This window comes from Haemaphysalis longicornis, unplaced genomic scaffold, assembly GCF_048455015.1.
Source record: "Haemaphysalis longicornis isolate Haplotype H1 unplaced genomic scaffold, Haemaphysalis longicornis Haplotype H1 scaffold_7, whole genome shotgun sequence".
Classification (NCBI taxonomy): Eukaryota; Metazoa; Arthropoda; class Arachnida; order Ixodida; family Ixodidae; genus Haemaphysalis; species Haemaphysalis longicornis.
In genome coordinates this window covers 169,327,807-169,353,545 of record NW_027526422.1, presented here as the reverse complement: position 1 = coordinate 169,353,545, position 25,739 = coordinate 169,327,807, and the positions used below count along the sequence as shown (strand labels likewise).

The following is a 25,739-nucleotide window of genomic DNA, read 5'->3' as shown; positions in this document are numbered from 1 at the left end:
GTCCACAAAGGCTACATAAAAGGTGGGTTTTGCATCTTCGCCATTGCTATGCATTTATGATCATCATCACACCAAGCCTATCTACACGTACTGCAGGGCAAAGGCCTCTCCCATTATTCCCCAATTATCCCAGTCCAGTGCTAACTGCGACCAATTCATCCCCGCAAACGTGTTGATCTCAACTGCCCACCTAACTTTCTGCCGCCCCCTCCCATGCTTGCCTACTCTAGCGATCCAGTCTGTTACCCTTACTGACCAACGGTTAGCTTGCCTTTAAATTACAAGCCCTGCTCACGTCCATTTCTTCTTCTTAATTTCTACTAGTATGTCCTTAACACGCGTTTGTTACCAGACCCACTCAGGTCTCTTCTTGTCTCGTAATGTTACACCTATCATCTTCTGTTCACTTGCTCGTTGGGCTGTCCTCAGTTTAAGTTGAACCCTCGTAGTGAGCCTCCAAGTTTCTGCCCCGTCTGTGAGTGCCGGTAAGATGCAGCTATCATACACTTTCTTCTTTAGGGACAATGGTAGGCTGCCTTTTATTATCTGAGAATGTTTGCCGTATGCACTCCACCTCATTCTTATCCTTCTAATTATCATTGCCTCATGCTTGGGATCCGGGGTCACAACTTGGCCTAAGTAGATATATTCGTTAACCACTTCCACTGCATCGCCACCTATCTCAAACCGCTGTGCTGTCCCGAGGTTATTGATCATTACTTTATTTTCTGCATATTAATTTTCAGGCCCACGTTTCTACCCTGTTCGCCCAATGCAGAAAGCATGCTTTGCAATTCGTCCCACGAGTTACTTAGCAAGGCGACGTCATCAGCAAATCTGAGGTTGCTGAGATACTGTCCATTAACCCTTACTCCAACCTGTTCTCATTCCAATGTTTTGAATACTTCTTGTAAACATGCTGTGAATAACATTGGCTAGATTGTATCTCCTTGTCTTACGCCCTTCCTTATAGGTATTTAATTGCTCTCCTTATGGAGGATGACGGTAGCTGGGGACCCATCGTAAATATCCTCTAGAAGTCTTACATAATGATCATCTACACCCTGGTTTCATAATGCCTGAAAGACTGCTGTGGTTTCGACCCAGTCAAATGCTTTGTCATAATCTATGAAGGCTACGTATAGGGGTTCTGTGTACTCAGCGCACTTCTATATCACCTGATTGATCGTGTTAATATGGTGTACTGTTGAATAGTCTTTACAGAACCCTGCTTGTTCTTTAGGTTGACTGAAATCTAACGTAGCAGAAATTTTGTTAGCGATTACCTTGGTAAGTACCTTGGAGACGACTGACAGTGAGCTGATCAGCCTGTATTTTTAAAGTCCTTCATGTTACCTTTCTGAAGGATGAGGATGATGTTCGCGTTCTTCCAAGGTTCCGGTAGACTCGCGATCATTAGGCCTGGCGTATACAGGTTTGCCTGTTTTCCAAGTACAATTACCCCGCCATCCTTCAAGAGGTCTGCTGTTATCTGATCCTCACCAGGTGCTTTGGTCTGTTTCATTTCTTTTAAAGTCTTCATAACTTCTTCTTTCGTCACTGGTGGGATGTCCCTCTCCTCTGACATTCTTTCTCGTTCGGCATTGTTCTGGATGTCCCGGATACTGTACAAATCTACTATGACTATTGACTATGATAGTCATAGTCATATGACTGTGATTATGAGCTATATGACTATTTTATCCCTATTTGTGATAACATTGCCTTTCTTATCGTTAGGTGCATACATCTTATTTTTCGCCACGCCAAGATGCCTCTTCACTGCTTTTAGGCTGCCTCCGTTCGTTACAGCACATTCAATCCTCTCCATACTAAACTTCCGTACCTCAGCTGTCTTACGCTTATTGATTAGCTTCGTAGCTACGCTAGTTCTATTCTTTCAGCTGCGGTGGAGATTGTCATGGTTTGCCGTTTCCTAATTAGATCTTTCGTCGCCTGGGAAAATTTGCCAGTATCCTGTCTAGCCATTGTTCCCCCGACTTCTACTGCACACTCTGTGATAATGCGTGTAAGATTGTCGGTGGCTTTCTGTGTCGTAAACTCTGCTTCCTCGGTAAGAGCGGAATATCGGTTGTGCAGCGCGATCCTGGATCATTTTAATTTACGTCTTGCTGTTAGCTCATTAATGCACTGCTTTCGTTCAAGCTCGTTACGGTTCCTCCTCAAATCTAGCCTAATTCGAGATCTTACCATACGCTAGTCACTACACCTTACCCTTTCGATCTCTTCAACATCGTGCACGACAGCAGAGGTATCGTATTATATGAAGTCTATTTCATTCTTATGCTCCCCATTCGGGGTGCTCCACGTCCACTTCCGGCTCTCCCGTTTACAGAAGAAGGTATTCATGTTGCGTAGGTTATTGCGTTCTGCGAAATCCTCTAGTGGCTCCCCCCTACTATTTCTACAACCAAGACCATATTTCCTAACTGCTTTGTCTTCAGCCTCATTCTTGCCTACTTTACCATTGAGGTCTCCCATAACTACCGTATACTTTGTTTTTTCTTAAGCCATATCCGATTCCACATCTTCATAGCAGCGTTCAACTAGCTGGTGGTTCTGACTGGATTTGGGCGCGTAGCCCTGTATGACCTAAAGTTGTTACCTCTTATTGAGCCCAATTACAAGACTATCTGCCCTTTCGTTAATGCTATAGTGTTCTTCTATGTTGCCAGCCATGCTTTTATTGACTAGGAGTCCTACTCCTAGTTCTCTTCTTGCCACTAGCCCACGGTAACATTGGACGTGTCCATTTTCAAGTACCGTAAGGGCTTCCCCTGTCCCCCTCACCTCACTAAACCCTATGACATCCCATTTAATGCCCTTCAATTCCTCGAACAACACCTCTAAACTCACTGCGATAGATATGGTTGTCGCGTTAAGCGTTGCCAGGTTAGGATTGCAGTGGTGGCCTGTCCGGATCGAGGTATTCTTAGCCCCCTCTGCAGCTTCACAGGTCGTACCGCTGCCATGGTCAATTGCTTCGCTGCCACTGGAGACTTAGGGGGGTGGGTTAATTGGCGTATTTATGGGAGGTTGAGGCCATTACTACACCAGCGTGGCCAATCCTGCTCTGGTGAGGGAGCGCGCTACGGTTAATGGTCGCCGGGGTCATGCCGCACCCAAGGCCTGATATTGCAATTCCATCAGTACCCGGATTTTTTTATCCGGTGGGAATAATATGGCACCGGGATTCGAGCCACGGTCTTTCTGCAGGCAAAGCGGATGCTCTACCGCTACGTCCCCTCTAAGCATTGGCTCACTACAAATGGGTTGTCATCTAGTCTTCTATCCTTTCGAAACCCATATTAAAATTCCCTTAGTATCTTATTTTTTTCTACCCACTGCTCTAGCTCGAATTTCACTGCCTGCATTTATAACTTGTACAGCACTGATGTGGCTGCGACTGGCCTGTACGGGCTCGGTTTAGTCCTGTCTCCTTTTCCCTTCTACAATAAGTTCATCCTTCTCGATTGCTACGTGTCCGGCATTGCCCTCTTTTATATCCTTGTGCTCAAGGCTTGTAGTAGCTTGCCCTTCTCTTCGGACCTCAATGGTTGACAAACTCCATCGGCATCCCACGGGTGCCTACTGCAGTATATTGGGGACTTCCTCTGCTTTTTTCTACCTGAGCTTGGCCAAATCTATCTCCAAACACTCCGGCCTCCCCGTCGTGACACCTCTGTGATGCTGAGGGGCTGCTACATCCACCTTACAGAATTTATTTGTGATATTTTTACAAAGGTACGACAATGCCTGCTCTCCCGTGAGCATCTGCCCCTCTTCGTTTTCGGTAGTACCGTCTTCTGTTTGTCCCGTGCGTGTCCCTAATGCCCGCACATGGTTCGAAAACTGCTTCGGCGCGTCTCTACCCTTCCTTTGTATTTTCGCCACCCATCACTCACTTTCATTCTTTATCTTGGCCTGCGCAAGCAGTTCCACTTCTTTTTTTTTTCTTGCACTGCTCCAATTTTAGGTCTACATCTTCCTGCTGCCTCCTTGCCCTCCTGACCGGCCTGTGCAATCTCGACGCTTGTTTATGCCTCCCAATACCGTCCTTCATTTCTTCGTTCCACCAGCCTGCTTGGCATTTTCTATCCTTTTCCTTGATTTGCCATTTCTGGTTTCTTAACGAAGTTTGTTCTCTCTCTGCCTCGACTACACCTTTCTGCATAGTTTTTTGAGCCTGTCGTATTCCCATATTCCTTCTGGATTTCTTTCTATGTGAGCAACTATTTTTTCGGCCGCTGCAGCAATTTCTTGTCTGTCTAAATTTGTGTACTGCCCCACTTCGTGCGTTTTCGCAAACCCGGTTTCCCAAAATTCTGCTGTATACGCTTGCGGTCACTTCTCAGACTGTGACCCCCTTCCTCATCTATACTCATACAATTGAACCAGTCATAAAGCCCCTTCGAGAGGAGATAGTAGTCGATACTCGATTGTCTGCTACCAAATCCTGACGTAATTTGACCCTCGCGTGTTTGTTCTCTATTTAATATGAGGACTTTTTGTGACGAGGCGCTTTAGTGGCTGCGGCGCCATCTCGTGACTACTGGGGGTGTAAACACCAGGCTGCGAATGAAACTGGTCACGAGAGGGCGCCAGAGTCCATCTAACGAATCTCTGCGATGCACTTGACAGCTTTCACGATCAGTGAAACAGCTTTAATGTTTTATACACGCACGCAGTGCGTAATTTGTATTCACTTGATTGCTGTCTGTGAACAAGTTCTCACTTACAACGCAGTAGCTTATGCATTTTTTGTGCTCCCTTTTTTGAACTTAGCTATAAACCTGTTAGAAATCTCGGCCTGCTCTTCGCCTCAGTGTACCAGCCTGGCGGATGATTTGCAGTGTACCAGCCTGGCGGATGATTTGCTATCCTACGGGGGATCACATTTGTTTTATTTTGCGACGGGGAGACACGGAATTAGCGCCACCTCGATGGTAGTGACAATGTGATATGGGATGACAATAAAAAAATGGGTTCAACATTAATGTCAGCTCGCCTATGTAATAACTTTTATTTCTACTGTGTATCCTTTCCAGTTGGACTTGTATGTGGCTTTATATATCTGCTGAAGCTAACTATGGATACGATGGCGCTGTAGGCATCCCTTCCCGGCAATACCTAAACTCCCACTGTGCCTTCTGCTCATCTTTACTGCTGGAGATGCAATGCTTCCGTGCTCGGTAAAATATAGTGTTCTAGGAATGTAGACTTTCGTTTCATTTGTGACTTGGCTGATGTTTTGACAATCTACAACTGAGAGGTCGATTCTTTCAGTACAAAAGTCTTTACATGTGTATGCTCACAAGGGTCTTTCTGGTCAAGAACAAAGGTCGGGATCGAATAGCAACAGAGAATATTTAGCAGTATTGTATACATTTTCTATTTCAATACTTGATTTTCCGGCCATGCTGAAATCAACAAGGCTACTGAATCTTCCCGGAAAGTGATCAAGTATGACACGAAGCATCTGAGCAGCTGAAATTGCAGTACACCTAGTGATGACTTACATCTGTTTATCGACGTCAAAAGCACAGAGGCACAACTAAACTCGCAAGCGGACTAGTCTGTCTTGTGCAGAAGGAGGCGGACTCACTCATAAGTGCATTCACTGAGACTAATTAGTGCTCAAACTCACTCACGAGTTCGAGTGAGCGTGATACTAGTGTGGCATCATCACTTTGATCGAGAGTGAGTTGGAGTAGGCGTGAATCGGAGTGACTTTGGGCTGGAGTTCTTCTGAGTGGTTTTGAACCCGACTAAGGTTGAGCCCAAGTTATCCCGATTGAGTTTGAGACCGATTTATTTATCTATTTGTTTATTTATCATAGTACCCACGGCGCCTTTTCGACGTATTACAGTAGGGGGGGGGGAGAAAGTAGAAACTCATACAAAATACAGGCAGAACAGAAACATAACTTAAAGCACAATTATTTTGAGTACGGCTTAGCCCGAGTGAGGTCTTGCCTAAGGGATCCCGAGTGAGTTTGAGCCCGAGTGAGTCTGAGTCCAAAAGAAACTGTGTCCCGATAAGTCCGTGGTACTCTGGGAGAGCTGAGATAGCATTCGTGTAGATTCTGGCCACAGTGATTTTGCTCCGGCGTGAGTATAGGCCACAGTTGCGCCCATTATGTTACATTAAAGCCGAAGAGGCTCCATTAGTTCACCTGAGCCAGTCAGATTATAACATAGACAATGTCTAGCTGCTGATCTTGTCTATTTCAAGTGAATGAGGTCACTATATGCTACAAGTGAATTTGTGACCCGGAATGCCGTTGTGAGTTTAAGCGAGGGCGCGGCTTCTTTGACATCATGTACAACTGCGGCAGTGTAATGAAACTGAGTAACGCTGCCGTTGCTCATTACAGTGACCGTTATTACATTCGTAATTGTATATGGCGTTAGGGGGATCAGATTTTTTCACGCCATCTACTTGAGGTTTGCAGCATGATGCGGTTGTGCTAGAACTACACCAGCAAAGATTAGGCTTGCGCGTTGTTTTGTCGTTAGATGCCTGCATTGCGTAACTTGCGTGTTCAGAGATTTATTATAGCGCTTGCTGCGTTTGCGCGCGAGAAACGCTGAATTTTTGTTTCAGGCTACATCGGCACCGCGAAGAGTTTTACACCACCGTTTTGTCGGTTTTGCGTTGCGACACCCTAACGCTTGCTGCGCTATCAGTTGATCTGGCGACAATCTAACGCTTACTGCGCTATCTATTGATCTAAATTTGACTCAGGCTATCATTCATCTTCCCGAACGACGACCTGGAATATTGCACTCCTATACAACCAGTGGAACCAAACGGCTTCCCGTTAGTATTGCATGTAAAACATCTAGAGCATGATAGTAGTATTCTCTACGTAAGCACACTCTATAGTAGAAGCATTGAAGCCCCGAGGTTACTTGTTTTACGCATTCCACACGACACACAGAACCAAAGTACCTGGTTTTACGCACACATTTTGATCCACTCTGGAGAAACCGAGAAATCTGCTTCAAACAAACTCGATGTAAGGACGTAGCTCTTTGCAATGCGAGGCCAAAGCACAAGAATAAAATGTCATGTTTTGCCTCCTTGCCTCCAGCCCGTGTTAAACACTGTGCTCGCTTCAAGGGATGCGCCAGTCAGTTCACTTTGGCGCATGCCGAGAAAACTTTGAACCACGAAGACTGGGTTGAGCTGTCGCCAGCGGTAATTTCGATCAAAGCAAGCACACAGCACACCGTAACCTTCCCCCTGAGGCGAACGTTTCAATGGCACACACACACAGAGTCGGACGCTGGCCTGAAGGATGTTTGTTCCGGCAGTCACCGATTCCACACCAGTTCCGCTCACAGCGAAAGCAACGTACCCGCCAGACTTAGTTAAGAAGATGCGAGAAAAATATTTGCTCCAATCGACCATGTGCGCGTGTTTGGAATAAGAAGCTGCATACGGCACCCACACCAATTGCCCTTGCCACGTAACTTGAATTCTTACACGTCTCCCTACAAAAAGTACATTCTGACATTCTGCCAGCCATTACCTGTGATTGGCAGGGCCGGGGTCCCGAACGCAGCAGATTCTGCCACGGCCGCGCTGGAGCGCTGAACAGCGCTCTCTAGCCCAGCCGTGCGTCGGCAGAAAGGAAACGGAGAGGGGCGTCTTTCGAAGGGTGACGAGGAGGACGGCATGCGCCGCTACTGCGTCGTGTCTCTCACTGCCTCCCCCTAACCCTTGTTTCATGTGTCGCCCACTAAAAGCGCCCTTCCCCTCCCTAGTTGCTGAATCAAAACCAGCGTCTGTCTCACCGTCTCCATGTGTGGGCGTAGCACAGTCGCCCAGACGACGGGCTCTTTTCGAGGCCGAGCTCGATCCTTGGCGTTGCCAGTGGTTTTTTATTAACCTGGTTGGGAATTTCTGGTGGCAAACGGCACGACGAAAATCTTGGCTCGTAAAGGTAGAACGCTTTGCTTTAAAACTTGTTCTATAGGATGCAATGGACTGCTCAAAATGGAGCGAAAGCGCTGACGCGCTCTTCTCTACCGGCCACCATTTTGTAAGCACGGGGATACGCATGGGCCTTAGCGTACGCACGATACTTTGCTGATATAGCGTGCATTAGTTTTACAGCCGCTAAACGTCAATGCAACTTTGCGTACATCGCACGCGCATTGCGAACGTCGCAGGGGAGCAGCGTACGCCAACACTTTGCGTTGGGATGAAAACGCTACACTAAAACTGTATTGCTGGGCTTGTGTTTGCGTCGGTGAGGAGGCCACCATGAAAGTTGAATGTTCATTTACTTGATTTGCTTAGGGAGCGGCACTTGGGTTAAGTGCGAATAATTGGCAAGTGCATGATCTTCAATTCTCCTGTATAATTTTTATGACGAGCGGAATTTGCTCTATATCATTTTTATTTGGCGCGGCGGGAGATAATCGGTTGGTGAGGTGATAAAAGGATGCTTATCTTGCCTTTTCGATGGTGGGAAGCAACGCTGCAGCGCAGGTTTGCTGGTTGTTCACACGGATATGTTAATCGTTGGTGATATGCTCGGGAACAAAAAGGAAGAGGTAAGCGCTAGACGAAGGAGGGTGCGGCGAAATGAAGAGTTCAGCGTGATTCTTTCTGTGTGCCACGTGGCTGTCTGTCGCGCAACTATCCGACGCGCTTGGAGCTTGACCTCTGCTGATTCTCGCGTTCATTTACGCATCAAGTTTCGTTACATAAATAAATAACGCAAGCAAGGAATAAAGCAATGACGAAGGTATGAAAGACAAAAAGCATAAAAGAACAATCTGGCGGGAACCTAAACTTACTCTGTTGCCGATGGTGCCTTCCCCGGAGATATTTAGGCCCCGTCTGACACACCCTCACCAACGCGAGGACCTTGCTGATTAGACATAATTACACAAGGCACCGACTGTCGACTAACACACTATGTGGTTATGAGGGGATTTGCTACAGTTTCCACAAACGAGGATTGGGCGGCCAGTTCCCGTACACGAGAACGCGGTGTAATGGCCTCGCATTCCTATGCTACCGGTGCCCAGCCTCTTGTGTCGTGGATACCGCAAATTCATTTTAGATGCAAGGCATCTCTTACACTCGGCCTGTCCTTCCATCCGGCGTGCATGCGTCCGCAACCCTCCTGCTTTCCCCTCGCCTGCCAGCTGCGTTAGCGCGTTCTCCTCGCCATGCCAGCTGTGCGTCAGCGCGCCATTAGCGCGCGGGTGCTACACTCTCTCTCGTTCTCCTCCCCATGCCAGATGTGATTTAGCGCGCATGCGCGTCTCTCTCTCATCACTCTCTCTCGCGGACCGGCTATATAACCGCGGTATCTGCGGCGCGCTCCTCATTCGCTCCGTCAGTCGCTGTCGCTGCTACTGCTCCGACTGCTGCTCCGATGAGTTGAAATGGACACTAACATGACGTTCTTTACGTAATTGGAAATCTACGTGCGATTGAGCATCATTTAAGGTTCGCTACACTTCAACCACATTTGGGTAACCAACATAACGGAAACGCAAATTGAACCCCGTGAGATGCCTTGCATCACCCCAGGGTTCCCCTCGCGGGAAGATGGAGAGAATTGTTTTCTACGGCACCCTCGCAAGGTAACGATATACAAAGCTTCGCTGTAAAATGTTCTGTACTTAACTAAATTTAAACGAAGAACAAGGGGAGCAACGGCTATGAAAACACTGGTCAGGGCCAAGTAGTCTTCGTTAAGCTTGAATAGGGGCCCGAAAATTGAGTTTGTTCAAAAAAACAGCGCCAGATTCTTGTCCTAGCGGCTTAAAATTGAAATTCCCGAACGCCGATTGATAGTCTCAGGCATTGTTAGTAGCGCATTTTTTGCGTGCGCACGGGCATGCAGCACGTTGCATGCTGGGACACCGGTAAATGAATAATCACATGACAAATCTCCAAGGCACGCGTTTAGCCTAGACAATCACCCCATCGCAGAATAGTCATGGTTAGTCCTAGCTTCGGTCATTTCTAAAGTGATATCTTTCGGCTAAGTTGGGTACCAAATTATAGGTCTTTGCGAGGGGAATCACGTGGGAAAAATCAGTCACACTTGCTGATCCGCACTAGTTAGTAGTAGTTAAACTTCGCAAACTGACTGTAAGTGGCCGCAGACGCTCAAATAAGGTGTGAAATGAAAGGTCCAGGCGAAACCCGTTTAGCCCGAATAATGAACGCATCAAGAGATAGCAGTGGTGAAATCTAAAATTCAAATTGATGCCGCTTAGGCGCGTGGGGTACCACATTAAGGGGGGCGGATGAGGAGAATGACGTCGGACCGTTACCAAAATGTGCCCTGAAATTATCATCAAATAGCCATGGCGAGCCATAAATTGGGTTAGAATTCAAATGGATTCCGCTAGAGTCTGCTGGGTATCAATTAAAAGGCCCAATGAGAGGAATCATGTGGCACAAATAAAAAAAATGCTTCCTCGTTTTTGTCATCATATAGTCATAGTGAGACACAGATTGGGGTAAAATTCAAAATGATACCTCTACATTGTGTGCGGTATCATTGTTAAACGTCTGAATGAGGGAAATGACATGAAAAAATTATTATGCATCTTACAGTCATGCGACAGTCATGACGATTCATAGATAGGATTAAAATTCACGTGAATTTTAACCCACACGCCCTGTGGGTAAAACCCCCGTGATATCCCACATGCCCTGTGGAATCACTGTACAGTGATGCCAGAGGGCGTGTGGAATATCAAAATAAATGTCTCGGTGAAGAGAGGGCGATTGGATTCAAACATAGGACAGCAAGACACCCAATTATTACCAGTTCAGCCAGAAACTCATCCGAGGCCCCACAGATATAATTGTACTGGTTGGTTATTGACATAGCGTGCTTGGTTTGACACATTGCAGCTCTAAACTTCCATCAACCAGCGTGTGTTGCGATGGAACAGCTTATTAACTGATGTGCTGATATAGTTTGCGGATCATCAGGCCTCAGTTATGCCTATGAATCTCTGGCTTGATCACGCATTGCCTTCACATTCAACAATGTGTTCCGTGCCCGCGCAGGGTGAGCCGCTAACGTTTAACGCTAGATTATAGGCTGATATTCAGCCTCCTAATGCTTTTCTGCTGAGTTACGGAAAAGACATTCAACTGGCCGTGTTTGACTTGATATGCATACACTGTGGAATAAAATATATTGCCTGGAAACGAAAATGAAAGACCCATGTCTCACACAAAATACGTGATGTTTCTCGTGATTATTGTTTCGGTTATTTTTCGCGGGCAAGGCGGTGCGGTAGTGTGTTTACTACAGTGCTAACCTCCTAAATGTTAAGACCCAGATGCGGTTTGTGATGGGTGTTGACAATCGCACACCACGTATTATCTACGCACCTAAGCGGCATGCAAGCGGCGGATGCTGTGTGCCGGGAATACGCACTATTACATAGCAGCGCTTGTATATCAAAGGCATATTGACTGCTAGACATGCTGAATAAGTATATCAACTTTTGGTTTTAGGTTTTAATGAGCCGAATCAGCCACTCAGAAAATAGCGGCGCCGTATTGAAAGGGTATAAATAAATTTTGACTACACGATCATCTTTGACGTGCGCTGATATCTCGACGCAGGGGCGTTTTCCCTTTTCAGACCGCCAGAAAAGCTGCTATGCACCCCAGCCGTGTTCAAAGCTGTCTGCTTGGGCTCAGCAGCGCAACGCCTAAAACCACTGCGCCACCGCGGCGGCAGCCGTACTGGTCGCGTTGCTAAGGGTTACTGAGAATATTAAGTACTTTAAACCCTATATGTCTGTTGCATTGACATATTTTCTTATGCAATCTATGCCTTCAAGAACTGCTAAAAAAAGAGCTTCTGCAAACGTCTAGTGAAGCACGTTATGAGTACAACGCTTGAGGAAACTACGCATAGGTAGGAATCGACGAAAAGCAAAGCTTCGTACTTGCTCTGCAATATTGGCTTCATCAGTTGCATAAATATAAGGTGTACATAGATTGCCGAGCCGTCGGAAAGGTCATGCGCAAGGGCCATAACAATGTGGCTCACGGCCACCGGCACAATAGCGATTTTGCCGGCGATACCAGACTGATTCCAGTGCACCCTTCGCCTAAGTAATATTCATGCAAGGGTGATTCGCCTTGATGCTTGTGGTCCTCTCGGTGCAGTGCCAACATCGCTAGTCGTCTTTTAAGGCCCCCACGTGTCGTTACGTTCCCTTGGATCTTCAAGCCAACGCACATTCACGCTGTGAACCATTTTTCGGTGCTTAGCGAAAATGCCTCTGTTCAACACGTTGTTGGAACGCCCGCTCGAATCGCAGAGCACGTCATAGACGTTTGAACCTTGCGGAAGACGCATATACCGTCAAACCCGCCTATAACCAACCCGGATAGAACGATTTATGCTATATACCGAACAAAAATAATTCAGTTACGGAAATACACGCGAAACATATTCCTCATAACGAACTTCACATCTGATATATCGAACTCGGCGTGCCTAGAATGGCCGCCAAAATGCATGGTCTCGGAGCGGTGATTTAGTTGTTGATCAGCTGCGACCACTGAGCAAAGGCCGCTATTGAGACATTGCGCCTCGTATGGAGTGACATGACGCCTGACACTTTCCGTAACTGTTTCCGACGCGCGGAACTCACGACGGACCCTGCTCAGTTAGTGAGTCCGGACCAAGGCGGCAGCTCGCCAACCTTCCCGATGCTGTGCCCAAAGGAGTGTCCTTCGAAGATTTTCTGAGTGTCGACGACGACGTTGCCGTCACTGTAAGCCCCTCGGACGCGGAAACCGTCAGCAGCACCGTCGTAATGCTGATGAAAAGCAACGAGGGGGCAGGGGATGTCCAGAGTGAAAGTTCTTTCGGCAGCCGATGTCCTCCGCCAATATTACTTCGATATTGAAGGACACGGACTCGAACTGGTGCAAACAATGTCTCGTGTGAAGAATGCTGTGCTAGTTGACGCAGCCAAAACGAAAGGGAAAACAAAAATCACCGCTTTTTTTGGGGGGAAGTAGGCGGTTAAGGCGTTAAGGCGGAAAGATTGCTTTATTATTTGCAATAAATCGATTGTTTTGTGTATCGTAATGACATACTTTATTTTATTCGTTTCTTCATGCGGAGATGACAAGGGGATTCCCGCGTATTGTGAACTCGTAACAATAAACTCGTTATAGGCGGGTTGGGCTATATCGAACTATTGAATATATCGAACTAATCGTGGCGCATATTGCAGTTCGCTATAACCGGGTTTGACTGTGCACCAACCAAAGGCGTATATTGAAAGCGGTTTCGTTTTGAACAAACGCCCTTGGATAGTGTATTTGCCTTTTCCTCAGGTATCACTCTAGCAAACAGAGTTCTGTCGACGATGTTCACATTTAAATGTTTGAGCTTTGAGACACCTCTCCCGCACGCCACGATGCCGCAGGAGGGAGGAGGGTGGAGGAGGAGTGCCACCGGCTGGTGGAAGGTCTCCGGTGGTCAACGCCACAGTAGCAGCAGCAGTGGGCGAAAACCGGGAACGCTTTTCTTGGAATTGAGGTAGACCTTGTTCCAGTTTGGTCACCATGAAACCCTCGCGCAGAAGGGGAAGCAATGGCGTCAGTTTGCTTTGTGCTATGAATGTGTACGCGGAATTTACTGCAGGCATTTAGCGCCTTGTTAAGGATGATACTTTGAAGCCGTGTTTTGTACTAACCCACTGGCTTTACTTGTTTCAGGATGCGTTGTAAACGTCTCAAGCCTTGCGTCACTAGTTGTGGTGAGTACTTATTTCTGGTAACGCACGAGCGCACGTAGTTTTAAAGGGCCCAAAGCAGGCAAGTATGTTAGTGAGGATGTTTGTCTGCGTCCACAAGCAATTTTATTATGTATAATTGGTATCGGATTTTAGAATGCGCCGTCACACACTAGAAATGTTTAATCGTTTTTATTACAAAATTCATTTTTAAAATTGAGGCCAGTAATACTTGAAGGTGTAATTTATTTTGCACAGCGATATTTTTCTCAATTTTTCTCGAATCCCATACTCGGTGCGTTTTGGAGTTTTGAGCCCTGGTTTTGTTATTTGAACCCAGCTTCTTCAAAGCGAACGCTCTATTACTCTAGGTGCAAACCGAGAAAAGAGAGAGAGAGAGAAATGACTTTATTGAACATTTGTCCGGCGGGAGGAGACGGGTCAGGCCACGCAGGGCTTCGCCGTCCCCCCTGTCTCTATGGTTAGGCAGACCTCGAAGCACTGGGGCCTGGACCACAGCCTGGGCTACTAGAAGGCTCTCCGTCTCTCTTCCCTCCGCCACCCCGAGGGGCAGCAGATAGAAGAAGGTGCGGGTCCACCTTTCGCCTCTGCTGCGCCAGAGCAGCCTCGAGCCGCTGGACTGCCTGCAGTTGCCGCTCGCATAATGCCTTGTTCCTCGTAGCGTGAGTCTGACCTATAAGCTTAGCCAATGTCAGGGCATCTCCTCGTGCCGTTTCAAAGCGAAATTGTTTAAATACCTGCTTTTTCCAAAATTAGGGCGGTAAAGATGGGAACAGGGATGGAAGAATAAGGGCGCAATACTCCACAAAACAATACCAGGTGTCACTAGCTGCGTTCACGTTCACGGCGCGTCCTCCCCTGCAGCGGTGACTGTGTCGAGCAGGGTGTCTGGTTTGTCTTGGCGCACAATTGCATGCTATTCACCGCGAAGGCTGAGCTCTCGCTCGACAAAAATGAATTTACCCCTATTCAACCAAGGCAAGATTGTTTCAGAAAGCTTCCTGAAATTTATGTTGTGGGGTGTTCGATTTTTGTTAGATGATTGTGCCGCCCACGGTGAATCTTGTAGGGAAAAAAAAATAAGAGAATTTCAATACCGAGAAAGAAATGTTATATTCGAAGTGTTTATTTGCACAGTAATCGCTGAAATTCTTCAGTCAGCCGATCTGCCTGCCAAACAAAATAGATATCAAAGAGTACTTGCAGGATCGACGGACCATTAATCAGAAATGGGTTTGCTGGATGCAGATTTACTACCGAAATGTCGCGATGCGATTCACTGGTTACGCAGCAGTAGCGACCTACCTTTAACCATTAGGGAGGACTGTTGCCCTCTTCCTCGCGTGCGAATGACCAGTTAGAGACCTAGAGGTGAGGTATTACTCGTGAGCCTAAGTCAAGCCTCAAGGGCAGTTTTTGAGCCAGTCATGCCTGAATAACAACGGAATTGTGATCAGCCAGGTGTCCTCAGTTATTTATCAGTCGTTGCCATTCCTCGTTAATAAGTAGTGATGAGCCACCCGTCTCTTCCGAAGGTGAGTAGAGGGTAACCTAACAGACCCGCTGCTCTTCGCTTTAATATATGTAAAAGGTAAAGCACTCTTTCATTTGTATAGACTACGAAACGTGTTGAAATTGAATGCGAATTCCGCAATAGTCAAGGAAATAAAAAGTCTAGAAACGGATGAATCGTTCCCTCAGACGAGCAAAAATGCTACATCCTTTCGACCTCACTTGAAGCGAAGCACGCGTTACTCGGTCATACAGTCGCTAAATTCCTAGAGACAAGCTTAGTAGCCGCTAAATTGATAACTGTTGTTTCCCCACGGTAAAAAATACGCCAGTAAGAGGCAGTGATAAACGTACCAACAAAATGTACTTCCAGTTAACTATGTTTGCTTTTAAAATAGAAAGAGATGATATTGTGTGTAATATGTCGGCTTCTAGATTTCAAAGAGAAGACGTTGTCGGTGTCGGCTACATTTAAGAAAGCACATAGTATACTTGTGGTTTACTCCGGGAACCTTAACATGAGAGGTTCATTGCCCCAACACCTAAGCAGGATGGAGCCGAGTTTACACTAACGACAAGTTCGATACTTTTGGACCTTCGGCACAACGGTGCTGATGAGCAACAGAACAGAAATCAGCCTGTGTCACACCTGCTGCACACTAGCCATCTGCCCACCACAGTTGTCAGGAGATAGTAGTAGCCTGAATATACCCTTACCGTGCGCTGCAAGACAAAGCCATAAAGGGGTTAGGACATGTTAGCCAACGTCTTCCTGGTTTGTGCAACAGCTGTTACGATGCTCCTCAGGTCGCTGAAAAGATAGCCGCAGTTGCGACAGCAGAAAGACGCTGGTGACGAAAAGCTATTGCGCATGCTTCCAGTTCAAGCAAAAACATACTCTAAAGGCTCTCTGTCGAATGTCCTGCTGTGCCACTTGGGCATCCAGCCTTCTATGACTTTGTCAAAAAGTTCCACTGATGATCCCGGAAACTGCCTTTTACCGCTTCGTGGTGTTTTGCACTACCACGTCGTTTCGGTTTATTAGCGAGCATACAACGGCCTTAAACCAAGAGTGGTGTAATTTAGGACAACTGTGTGGTGTTGTGTATTCCAGGGATTGAAAACGTTCGGAATATTTTAATTGGGATACATGGGAAATAAACAGTTTCTACGGAATAAAAACTGCAATACCACAGTAAAGTTTTGGGTTAGGAGAAACAGACGTTGATAAGTTACGTAAACGAGAGAGGAAAAATGACGGCCCTAGATATGTCTTCTTGTAGAAGATAGAGAAAGAAAATGATACAAAATGCACTAATGTCAAACCTAAAGAATACGTGCACACGAAGACTGTAAAGTTCCTGATGTGCTGAGTGAAGATACTAGAAAAGTGACATCGAAACTGGAAGTGCCTGATGAAGACGGCTCTTGGGGAGCACGCCTAGGAGCACGGATAGACCCATATAATGCTGAAGAGGCTCTTAAAAAGCCAGCATTGCGAAAATAGCCGGCCAACGCTACACGCAATTGTACAACAGAAGATACAGTGAGAAGGTCGGGTGATGGGGGATGAGCGAGATAATCAGTGAGCCTTTTTACTGTACTTTTTAAATGGTCTATTTTCTGTAGGTTGAATTAGAAGCTTTCAAAACTGAGTCAATCGGCGCCCTGCCGAGAGAGAGAGAGACAAACATTTATTCTAGTAATGAGCAGGAGGATGTTCTTAGGGCCTCCACCCAGTGAGAGGCAGCTTTTGTATTGAAGGGAGCAAAGAAAGATGACCGCAGCCGATAATACCAATAGGAGCTGAGTGCACCACCGACAATCTAAATCACGGCAAGCTCCTTTGTAAAGATAAACCAAACTGTTATGAGGAGCTGTTGTAAGCAGTTTTGGACTGAACTTTCGCCGCTCTTGGTTGCACAGTACAACGAGAGCCTTAAACGGAACGGGTTACCACTCTGTTGCTGAGAGGCACGCACGATGGTTTCTAACCGAAGCGAAGACGCCGTATCGCCCAGATCCTTTTAAAAATGTAGATTACAAGATTTCTATGATCATGCTCGCAAAAAGAATAGAAAGAACCCTCCAGAACTTTGGTACAAAAAGGCGTATATTTTTTTCTCAAAGGCATAAGGGCAACGCGTCTCCCGGAATGTCGCGACGCTACCCCAGGTGGGGTAGCGGTTCTCCAGCTCGACCTTGTAAAAAGCCCTGGATGGTGTGTCATATGAATTATTTATTTTAGGCTATATGAATGTTGGCAATGGAGATAAGGAGGTGTTGCTCTGCCACTCTCCAAGTATACCAGAGGAAAATTAGTACATCTTTGCGAGGCAGGAGTGAAATTTCTGTTCTAGGCAGATGACAGCGGTGTTTTCTGTACAACTTAAAAAAAAATTGCAATGGCCTTCAACAATGCCGAACGGTTGTGTCCAATACAGGTATTACGGTCAACTTGGGGAAGTGGCTGGTTTTGTGCAACGGGGAGTTGCCTTGTATACCTTACTCTTTTGGCCCCGTGAGGTGGTAGAGCAGCCCCGAAGAATCAGGTACGCCACTAGGACGCTACAAGAAACATAGTGGCGCTCACCAGACCGGTCCCCAACTTTTAGGTTTGCTGAAAGAATTTGATGGTAGCAATTTACGTGCGTACATCAACAAGCATTGCCATTTACATTCTGGCGCTTTTCTTCAATGGCGTATACACATTACGTATTCCTCCCCGGCAAGAACCGAGATTCCGAAAGGGCAGGTACAATGAATTATTTATGTGCGCGAGTCGCAGAAGCAAATACCAAATCAAACGCCAGGGCTGAGTGCCAGAATGGAAAGACAGGTCTCAATTCCGCTACTCATAACATATTGTTGAGGGGCATGACGAGACAGTATGGACAGTATGACAGCCGTCAGACAGTATGGCATGGCATAAGAGAGGACGTTGAGGATTGAAATAGCGTTCAACCGCGTCGTAAGGTAGCGGCAGAAGGACCCGCGCTTGAATATGATGTTTCTATTCACGGCGTCACCTTTTTGACGGGTGAATGTCATGATCGTCGTTTCCAAAATTTCATAATAAATCAATCCCGTACTCATATGCATGGTTCCAAACAACTGCTTCGCAATACAAGGCCCGAAAATGTTTGGTATTCTGTAGATGATGTTTCATGAAGGTTTATTCTTCGCCGTACAGACGCTCTACATCTCGGACGAGCCATGTGGATATCATAGCGCCCCAGTTGTTTATTGAGTCTAGTAGAGCCTGCCGGGGAAAACATCTACATAAGGGCAGAAGAAAGAATAAAGCCGTCGGATAAGGCTCAGGGGAAGAAGTTTTTTTTAACTACGGATTCCAAATTTGGTGGTCTTGTATTTGTGCACTTTACACACAGTTCATGTGTGCACTTTGCACACTGCGCTTTTTTCCAGTTGCACAATAGGTCCGCATACAGCATGAGTAAAGCAGCCCTCGACCAGATGACCAAACATGCTGCTCTCGGTAAGTCCTTATTTTCACCCCAGTCAAGCCGCTCAAACGCAGTCTTTCATATAACAGTGACGCCCGCAATGCTCGTTATTTTATCACAGGACGCATATGCAAAGCACATGTCATGGTATCAAAGGCTGCTTCCTCGGAGCACAACAAAACTGTTCCCACAGACTACCTTCAGAATTGACCTTATCTGAGTTATAGAACGGTAGTATCAACTGCAACCAAGCTTGGAATAGCCCAAAATAGTTATAAAAAATGAAGACAAAAGCTTTGGTGCAAGGAAAAAATAAAGTAATAAAGAATATTGGGGCTATAGGGTTATTCTCTACTGCCCCTGTTTGTGGCGAGTTGGGTAATGCCGTTCCCGTTGCCGTGCTGTCGTTGTTTCACCTCAGTCACCTCCGAAAAACATTTTTCAGGTCCTTTAGGAAGTAAGTATACATCAACAATATATATTTTGGCGAGCATAAATATTTTCAAATTCTTTCCTGTGAGCCCATAGTTTAAACAGCATGTTAAGGTCATTTTAAAACAGGCACACATTGCTCCTTGTTCGTGCAGTATCCTCCAACAATGGCGTAAGTCGTGGAAAGATCGAACAAAAGCCGTGAGGTCGAGATATCTATGGACAAAAATCCCTACGCCTTGCTATAAACGTAGAATGGTTTGTTTTTGTTGGCGGCAACAATGGGCTGTTCTAAAAGAAACAAAAGGAATATGTGAGAAATGGTTTCCTTATATATAGGCCGAAGTTCAATGACTAATGGTTGTTTATGGCTGTGTAATTATTGTTTAATAAAAAATTTCGTATACTGCTCAGCTTTTTTTGAACGTCCAAATGGAAGCCCTTAAAAAGGAGGATTGTTGGTCTAGTCCCCCAAAAAAACAAAAACCAATACAAAACTGAGGAAGCTGTATGGTTTTGTATCCGTACGGCTGCATTCAGGTGGATGTCAAACATTCCTTTGCAGAAACTTACTCCACCTTCGGGATTTCCCCTAAATCTGGTTGATTACCACCTGTCCTTCACTTGGAGTTGTTGATCAATTCCGTCTCGTGGTACAAACGACTGGCCGCCTGGTTAGCTCAGTTGGTAGAGCGACTGCTCCGGTTAAGCGGTGGTCCTGGGTTGGAATTCTGGTCCAGGACGAATTTTTTTTCAACTTCGAAGTTCCTGAGGAAGCTGTTTAGCTTTCTTTTGTAGCCGTACGGCTGAATTCTGGTGGATGCCAAATTTCCTTTTCAAAAGCAAAAACAATTACTTAGCGTACCGTTTTGTATATAATGGAAATCAGTGACTAATATGGAGTGGTTCCTTATGTACTTGAACCGAAGAATCGTCAGATTTGCCAGGAGGATGTGTGCGTAAAGTTCCGGCCTTTTCACAATCTTGTTTAGGTCACCGAAATTTCACTAATCACATACCTGCACGTAGCCGCAGCCCCGCCTCGTCACGGGTTCGAGAACCTGATGAATGGACACTACCGGGCGCTTTCTGGAATCAGAAGTCTTAGATGAATGTTTCGACTTCACAACTTGGTTACCGTGAAAGTCAAAATACAAGCGAATTATAAAAATTCCCCGCATTTCCCCGAGGGGAAGAATGTGAAAGTGCGAATGCACGAGTTGAATTTGCGCGGTTCGGTAATGTTCGCGAAAGAGAGATCACACACACACACACAACTACAAAGAAAGAAAGATGCATTTATTCACAGACACCTGTTTGTGTTGTCGTTGTACTTGATTGCTAGAGCGGATCTCAGCTTTGAAATTTCGTGTCAGTACTCCTTTAAGCGGGTGCATTAGCCCTTCTCACGCCCGATTCCTGGCCAATCCCCCGCGTGGGTATGTGCCATGTCAGCGGCCAGGCAGCGCGCGCCCATCTCCCCCCGTTGCCAAGGAAGACGAGGAGATTCCTGGCCAATCCCCCACGTGGGTATGTGATGCGGACATCGCCGGTGGACGCAGGTTCAGGGTCGCTTAAGAAGTGCATTGCACTTAATACAAGGTCACGTACACGCGTATCTGTGTGATCGTTTTGTCACATCTGAACAGTGTATATGGCAGAATAGGGGAACCCGTTTCGCGGTAAAATAAAGAAAAAATAAACATAAGCGCCGGCTGCCTTGGAGAGCCGAAAAGGAACTGCATACATGTATGACAGTACTTGTTGAAAGCCTCTGTTAGAGAACTGTTCCTTCGATATAATTGGATACGAGAACCAGGAAAACGGACGCCCGTTTTGTGCCCGTGGAATTTCCGTAACATGGTCTCCCATTTTGTATTTCAGAAAATGCCCCATTCGGTGTCCGTGTAAACTCTGTCAAGTAAGTCTACTGACTTTCGAATTTGATCGAAACTTCTTAAAAATGTTCAGTAGTGGTCATGTACCTTTTGTCTCCATTAGGTATATATGGCTGCTATATCTTCCGTGCGTGCACCAACAACCCATTGTACACGCGCAGCTAGTTGCTAACATTTCGAATAATAAGGTACTCAAAGAATACAAGTTAAAAGTTAGGTACTATATAGGAGTATGTTCAAACTAGAATACCACTTAGCATGACACAAATTGTAGAAACGCTAAAGTTGACCATGCGGGTATTGAGTTTGTCATGCCGAGTAAACTGTTTGTCTATGTCCGAGTAAAATCTCTTTGTCCAAGTAAAAATTGTCTTTGGGAAGCAGTACACTGCCATTTCGATCCAAAATACGCATTGCATGCGTTCTTGTAGGGTATAACGATTGCGAATGCCAAGCAAGCGTTGCAAAGGCAATGGTTTTGAAAGCATTACCGCTTATCCAAATGGGAATGACGTATGCTATTGTTTCGAAAGGATATTTTCCAGGAAGTATGGTATAGGGTAATATTGCTTTTATGGTGCAATTAACACTGTTTTGGTCAGTCTTCGTGTATGGACTGACCGATGATTTTAGGGAAGTGTAATTTTGCTTTATTCATCGTGCAAACTGCATTTTCCACTAAAAATACTAGAAAGCATTGTTGGAAATTGTAAGGTGTGCAAAAACCTTTATTGGAGTATTATTGAAGCACCACAGCGAGAAAGATAAAACATGCGTTTGTTTATGGCAGAAGAAAAACTCCTCACTCGAAATATTTCTGAAAACGAAAGGAGTAATTCTTCCAGTGGTTCTGACGAAGTATAGAACGGATCAATAGATAGCTTCCAAATGGGAGAACAATACATATTCGAAGTTTGTAATTCCTGAGATAATAAATACTGGGGGCTAATGGCAGGTTCATCACGAAAAATCAGTGCATGACTGGAGGGCCGTCTAGTCAATTCCGATTGTGTGCCGGGATCAATACTTGCGTATGAATTTTGCTTTCCCCCAGCCCTGCAGCCATAACGACGCCGATTGGAAAACCACCGGGTGTCTCTGATGAGGAGCACAACAAGGTGGGTTAGAAAACACTGGGTTGGAAACAGAAAAAACAGCGCCCGGTGCAGCGTTTCAAAATTCATCACAAGATATAGAAGATTAGGTAGTCATAAAACAATACAAGATGAACTGCTCGTAACTGCAAGACATTTCTCCTCTACATGACCTAGGCATCCCCCCCATTCGTTAACTAGAGGTGGAGGGGGTGTATACTACGGGGCTTATGTCTGTTTCGGGGAGCAGTCGCGTGGCCAAAATTCACGGTTGTGGATAGGGGCTCCTATATGTGATTTACGTCTGTATTGGGGGGCATGGCAAGCAAGTAAACACGAATGACAGCTCCGGATGGGGGAGAGTGAAAAGGAGTGTGGCGTGTTGATAACGATTAAACATTATAGGGAAAAATGAGAAGTGACTCAGTGCCCGCATATGTGTACGTGAGCCAGAGCATCCGTCTTTGGGACGTCATACGCGTCCGAGCTTACGTTGGGACTGCAGCAGCGGTACTGGCCGATGCATGGGAGGTGTGATATTTGCGGAACTGCTGCTTGTGCGCGCGTAGTAATTTGGTGGCTCTGCTATGGTATGACGTCTGAGAGCGCATCAATAAAACTTCGAGCTGCTTGTTAGAGCACTGCGCGAGACCAAACAAGCCGAGACGCACGAGATACTGGCAAGAAATAAAGCATTCTACATGCCTGTTAGCTGGTGACGTGTTATCCAACAGCGCCGTTGGATATCAAATTCCAGTGGAACAAAATGGCCTCTTCCTTTTAGAACTAACTTAATAATGCGTTTTGTCTCGCTAGGTTATACGTCGCGTCGCAGCCTCCTTGAGCCTCCAGAGCGCAAGAGTTAGAGGTGTGACTTCCAGCCACGTGATCCGCTGCAGAGAGGTCACACCAGCGCTCACTGAAAGCCTCGCCGCTTTGGTGCCACCTTTCTAGAATCTAAACCACAGTGTAACGGCAGCTTCGCCGGCACTTTGTCGCTCAGTCTCGCACGGATGGCACGCCTGATGGCTAAGGCAAAATGTCTAAGGCTTCGTGTTGTGGCTTTTTAAGCAATACCACTGATCAGACATCTCTGGCGTATGCTATTGTTTCATAAGGATATTTTTGGAGGAAAGAAATTGTCGTGGTTGGGGTCTCTGCCCAAGGACATGGCTAGGGTCTCTGCCGCCGTGGCCGTTTTAAGAATTGCGGCAGAAGTTCCTCAGGCACTTAAGTCTGCTTGCATGCGTCAAAGACTAACGTCTTACAGTTATGAAATGAATTATCACTGCTACATCGTGTTTGCATCTTTTTCTAAGTTTCCGTTTTTATTTTTTTGCCTTCAAACCTTTTAACAGGCACAACGTTCGCTCTTCACGCCACAGCTTCCACAAAAAAAGAGCTCTCCCCCGCCTGCCTTGTTCTATTCACGTCCCCTCATGTTCACCTATGACCCTGCACGCACCGTGAGGTCGACTCTTGTTTCACCTGTCGTAGGGTGCCCCCTTGTCGCAGCGGTAACATACAGGCCAATACAAAATAAAACGGGCCCAGCGAGTAGACTACAACCACTATCGGCGCAACATCTCCCGCCCCAGCTCCGGCTGTTGAGATAACTGAGTACTTGTGTGTCGCCTTGGCTAATCAATGAATGTTAATTTTCTACATGTCAGCCGCAGCGCTTCTTTCGACTCCGAAGTAGGGCGTGGCGGCGCCTTATGCATCAGGACGAGCAAGTGGCATGATTTCTGGTCGCATTCGGCGTGCGCTGAAGTCCATCACATGTCGACAGCCAACGGTTCATGCACGCATGAATTTTTACCGTCGACTTGGCCTAACAGCAATCTACTGTAGAGGCAAAAAACGGACCATAACCGAGCTATTGACGCACATATTATCATGAAGGTGAACAGGACTCATTGCACGGCTTCGACACAAGATGCAGGCTGCCGGCCGTAGCAACAAACCTGCCGCTCAGTCGGTGCGCAGCGCAATGAGTCACAGGTACTCTTTTGGAATATGTTTCTAGTACAACGGGCCCTTTTACGTGTTTCTCCCCCGACCCTTCTCAGATGGTTGCCTTAGCCGTCAAAGCGTTCTTTTAAACACGCTTACTCACCTTTTGCATTCGTGAGAGGTTGCTACCCCAAGAACTGAAGGTTCTGTAAGGTGAGAGCCTGCCTCCAGCAGGGTTCATTGCGAGGCTGCTCAAGATGTTCAGAGGCCATTGGGAAAAACTTGCCCGTCGCTACAAGGCAGCGCTTGTGGTGTGTAATTCAGCCTGTACTTCGTCAAAATGTGCGGAGTTCCTTCCTTTGTATCTGACCACCAACTAGCCCAACATGGTACCCTTTTGGATCACGTTTTGTATCAGCAGAACGGGTCCATCTATTTGCCATGCTGTAATAATTTAAACCACATAGCGTGGAAGTAACTTCTCCAGCTAAAACCTAAAACGTCTTCGGTAACTTCTTTCTGAGCCATGCCTTAATTCAAATGGAGACAAAAATATCATATAATAAAGTGGACCTAAGCGCACACTGCTAAAAATTTTTGGATTTCAAATAAAATACTAGGAATGTTTTAGAAGTCTTTTTTTTATTTCAATCGTGTGTACCGTTTTGGTAACCATGAATGGAATGTTTTTTTTTTTGAGTACGGGATTTTTTAAGGCCTTTCTTTTTGTTTTGGTTTTTCAGATAAGAGAGCAAGAGTTCAAGGACCGGCATGCGATGGGTCGCTTTGGCACTCCAGAAGAAGTTGCTCGCTGCATCGCCTTTCTGGCTTCAGAGGACGCTTCCTTTGTAACTGGTGTAACTCTGCCCGTTGATGGCGGGTTCCTCCTGATGGCCAGCCTGAATGACACCGCGCGATCGAATTATCATGGCGTGGCGTGAGCCACCGAAAGAAATTTTGTTCTGATTGGCAAAAATCAGGCAATAATAGAGACAGATTGAGTCTACGGGTAATCAGGCGTGCACTGACAATTGGGCTGCGTGTGTTTGAATAAGAAAGTAGAATTTCCCTGTCTAGGAAACATCGCAATCAATGGTGTGTTTTGAAAGCACTATATTCGCACTATATACCCCATTTCAATTTGAACAACTGTATTAGTTGTACAGAACCCTTGCCTGCTTCAAATTTCTTGTACATGAGTATATCTAGGTCTGTTCTGCTTTCGTGTAGCTCCGTGCGTGCCATGTACCTTAGTTCATTGACATCTTATAGTCTAACCTGTTTAATTTTACCCAATGTGTTTTTCAAATAAACCAATAAATCTCATGGTTTGGCCTTCGACTTTTTATTGAATATCTGAGCCATTTATTGATTGTTTTTCTGATGAATGACTGTGGTGCTCCTTTATTTTCAACAAAGGCTTGAGCTACATCATAGTTAATTTGCCGATACAAAGAGTCTATTAACAAAGTCGGAGGCAATACAATAGCAAAACGAAAAAAAAATAAGCGCATAAACAGCAGGTTGCATCAAAATGTAGAGTTGTACACAATCTAGACAGCCGTTACTAGTTC

The 25,739-nt window shown here is 46.0% G+C and overlaps 1 protein-coding gene across 1 annotated transcript in view; it reads left to right on the top strand.

Annotated features, from left to right (window-relative positions):
* The window catches only part of LOC144147219 (meso-2,3-butanediol dehydrogenase-like), a 43,829-nt gene extending 18,323 nt beyond the window's left edge, over positions 1 to 25,506 (top strand). The window contains exons 5-9 of the mRNA XM_077679301.1: positions 13,769 to 13,809; positions 18,748 to 18,817; positions 21,102 to 21,138; positions 22,170 to 22,233; positions 24,909 to 25,506. Coding sequence (XP_077535427.1) covers positions 13,769 to 13,809; positions 18,748 to 18,817; positions 21,102 to 21,138; positions 22,170 to 22,233; positions 24,909 to 25,106 — 410 coding nt within the window. The 3' untranslated portion in view covers positions 25,107 to 25,506. The remainder of the gene's footprint in view (positions 1 to 13,768; positions 13,810 to 18,747; positions 18,818 to 21,101; positions 21,139 to 22,169; positions 22,234 to 24,908) is intronic.
* Positions 25,507 to 25,739: the final 233 nt, after the last annotated feature.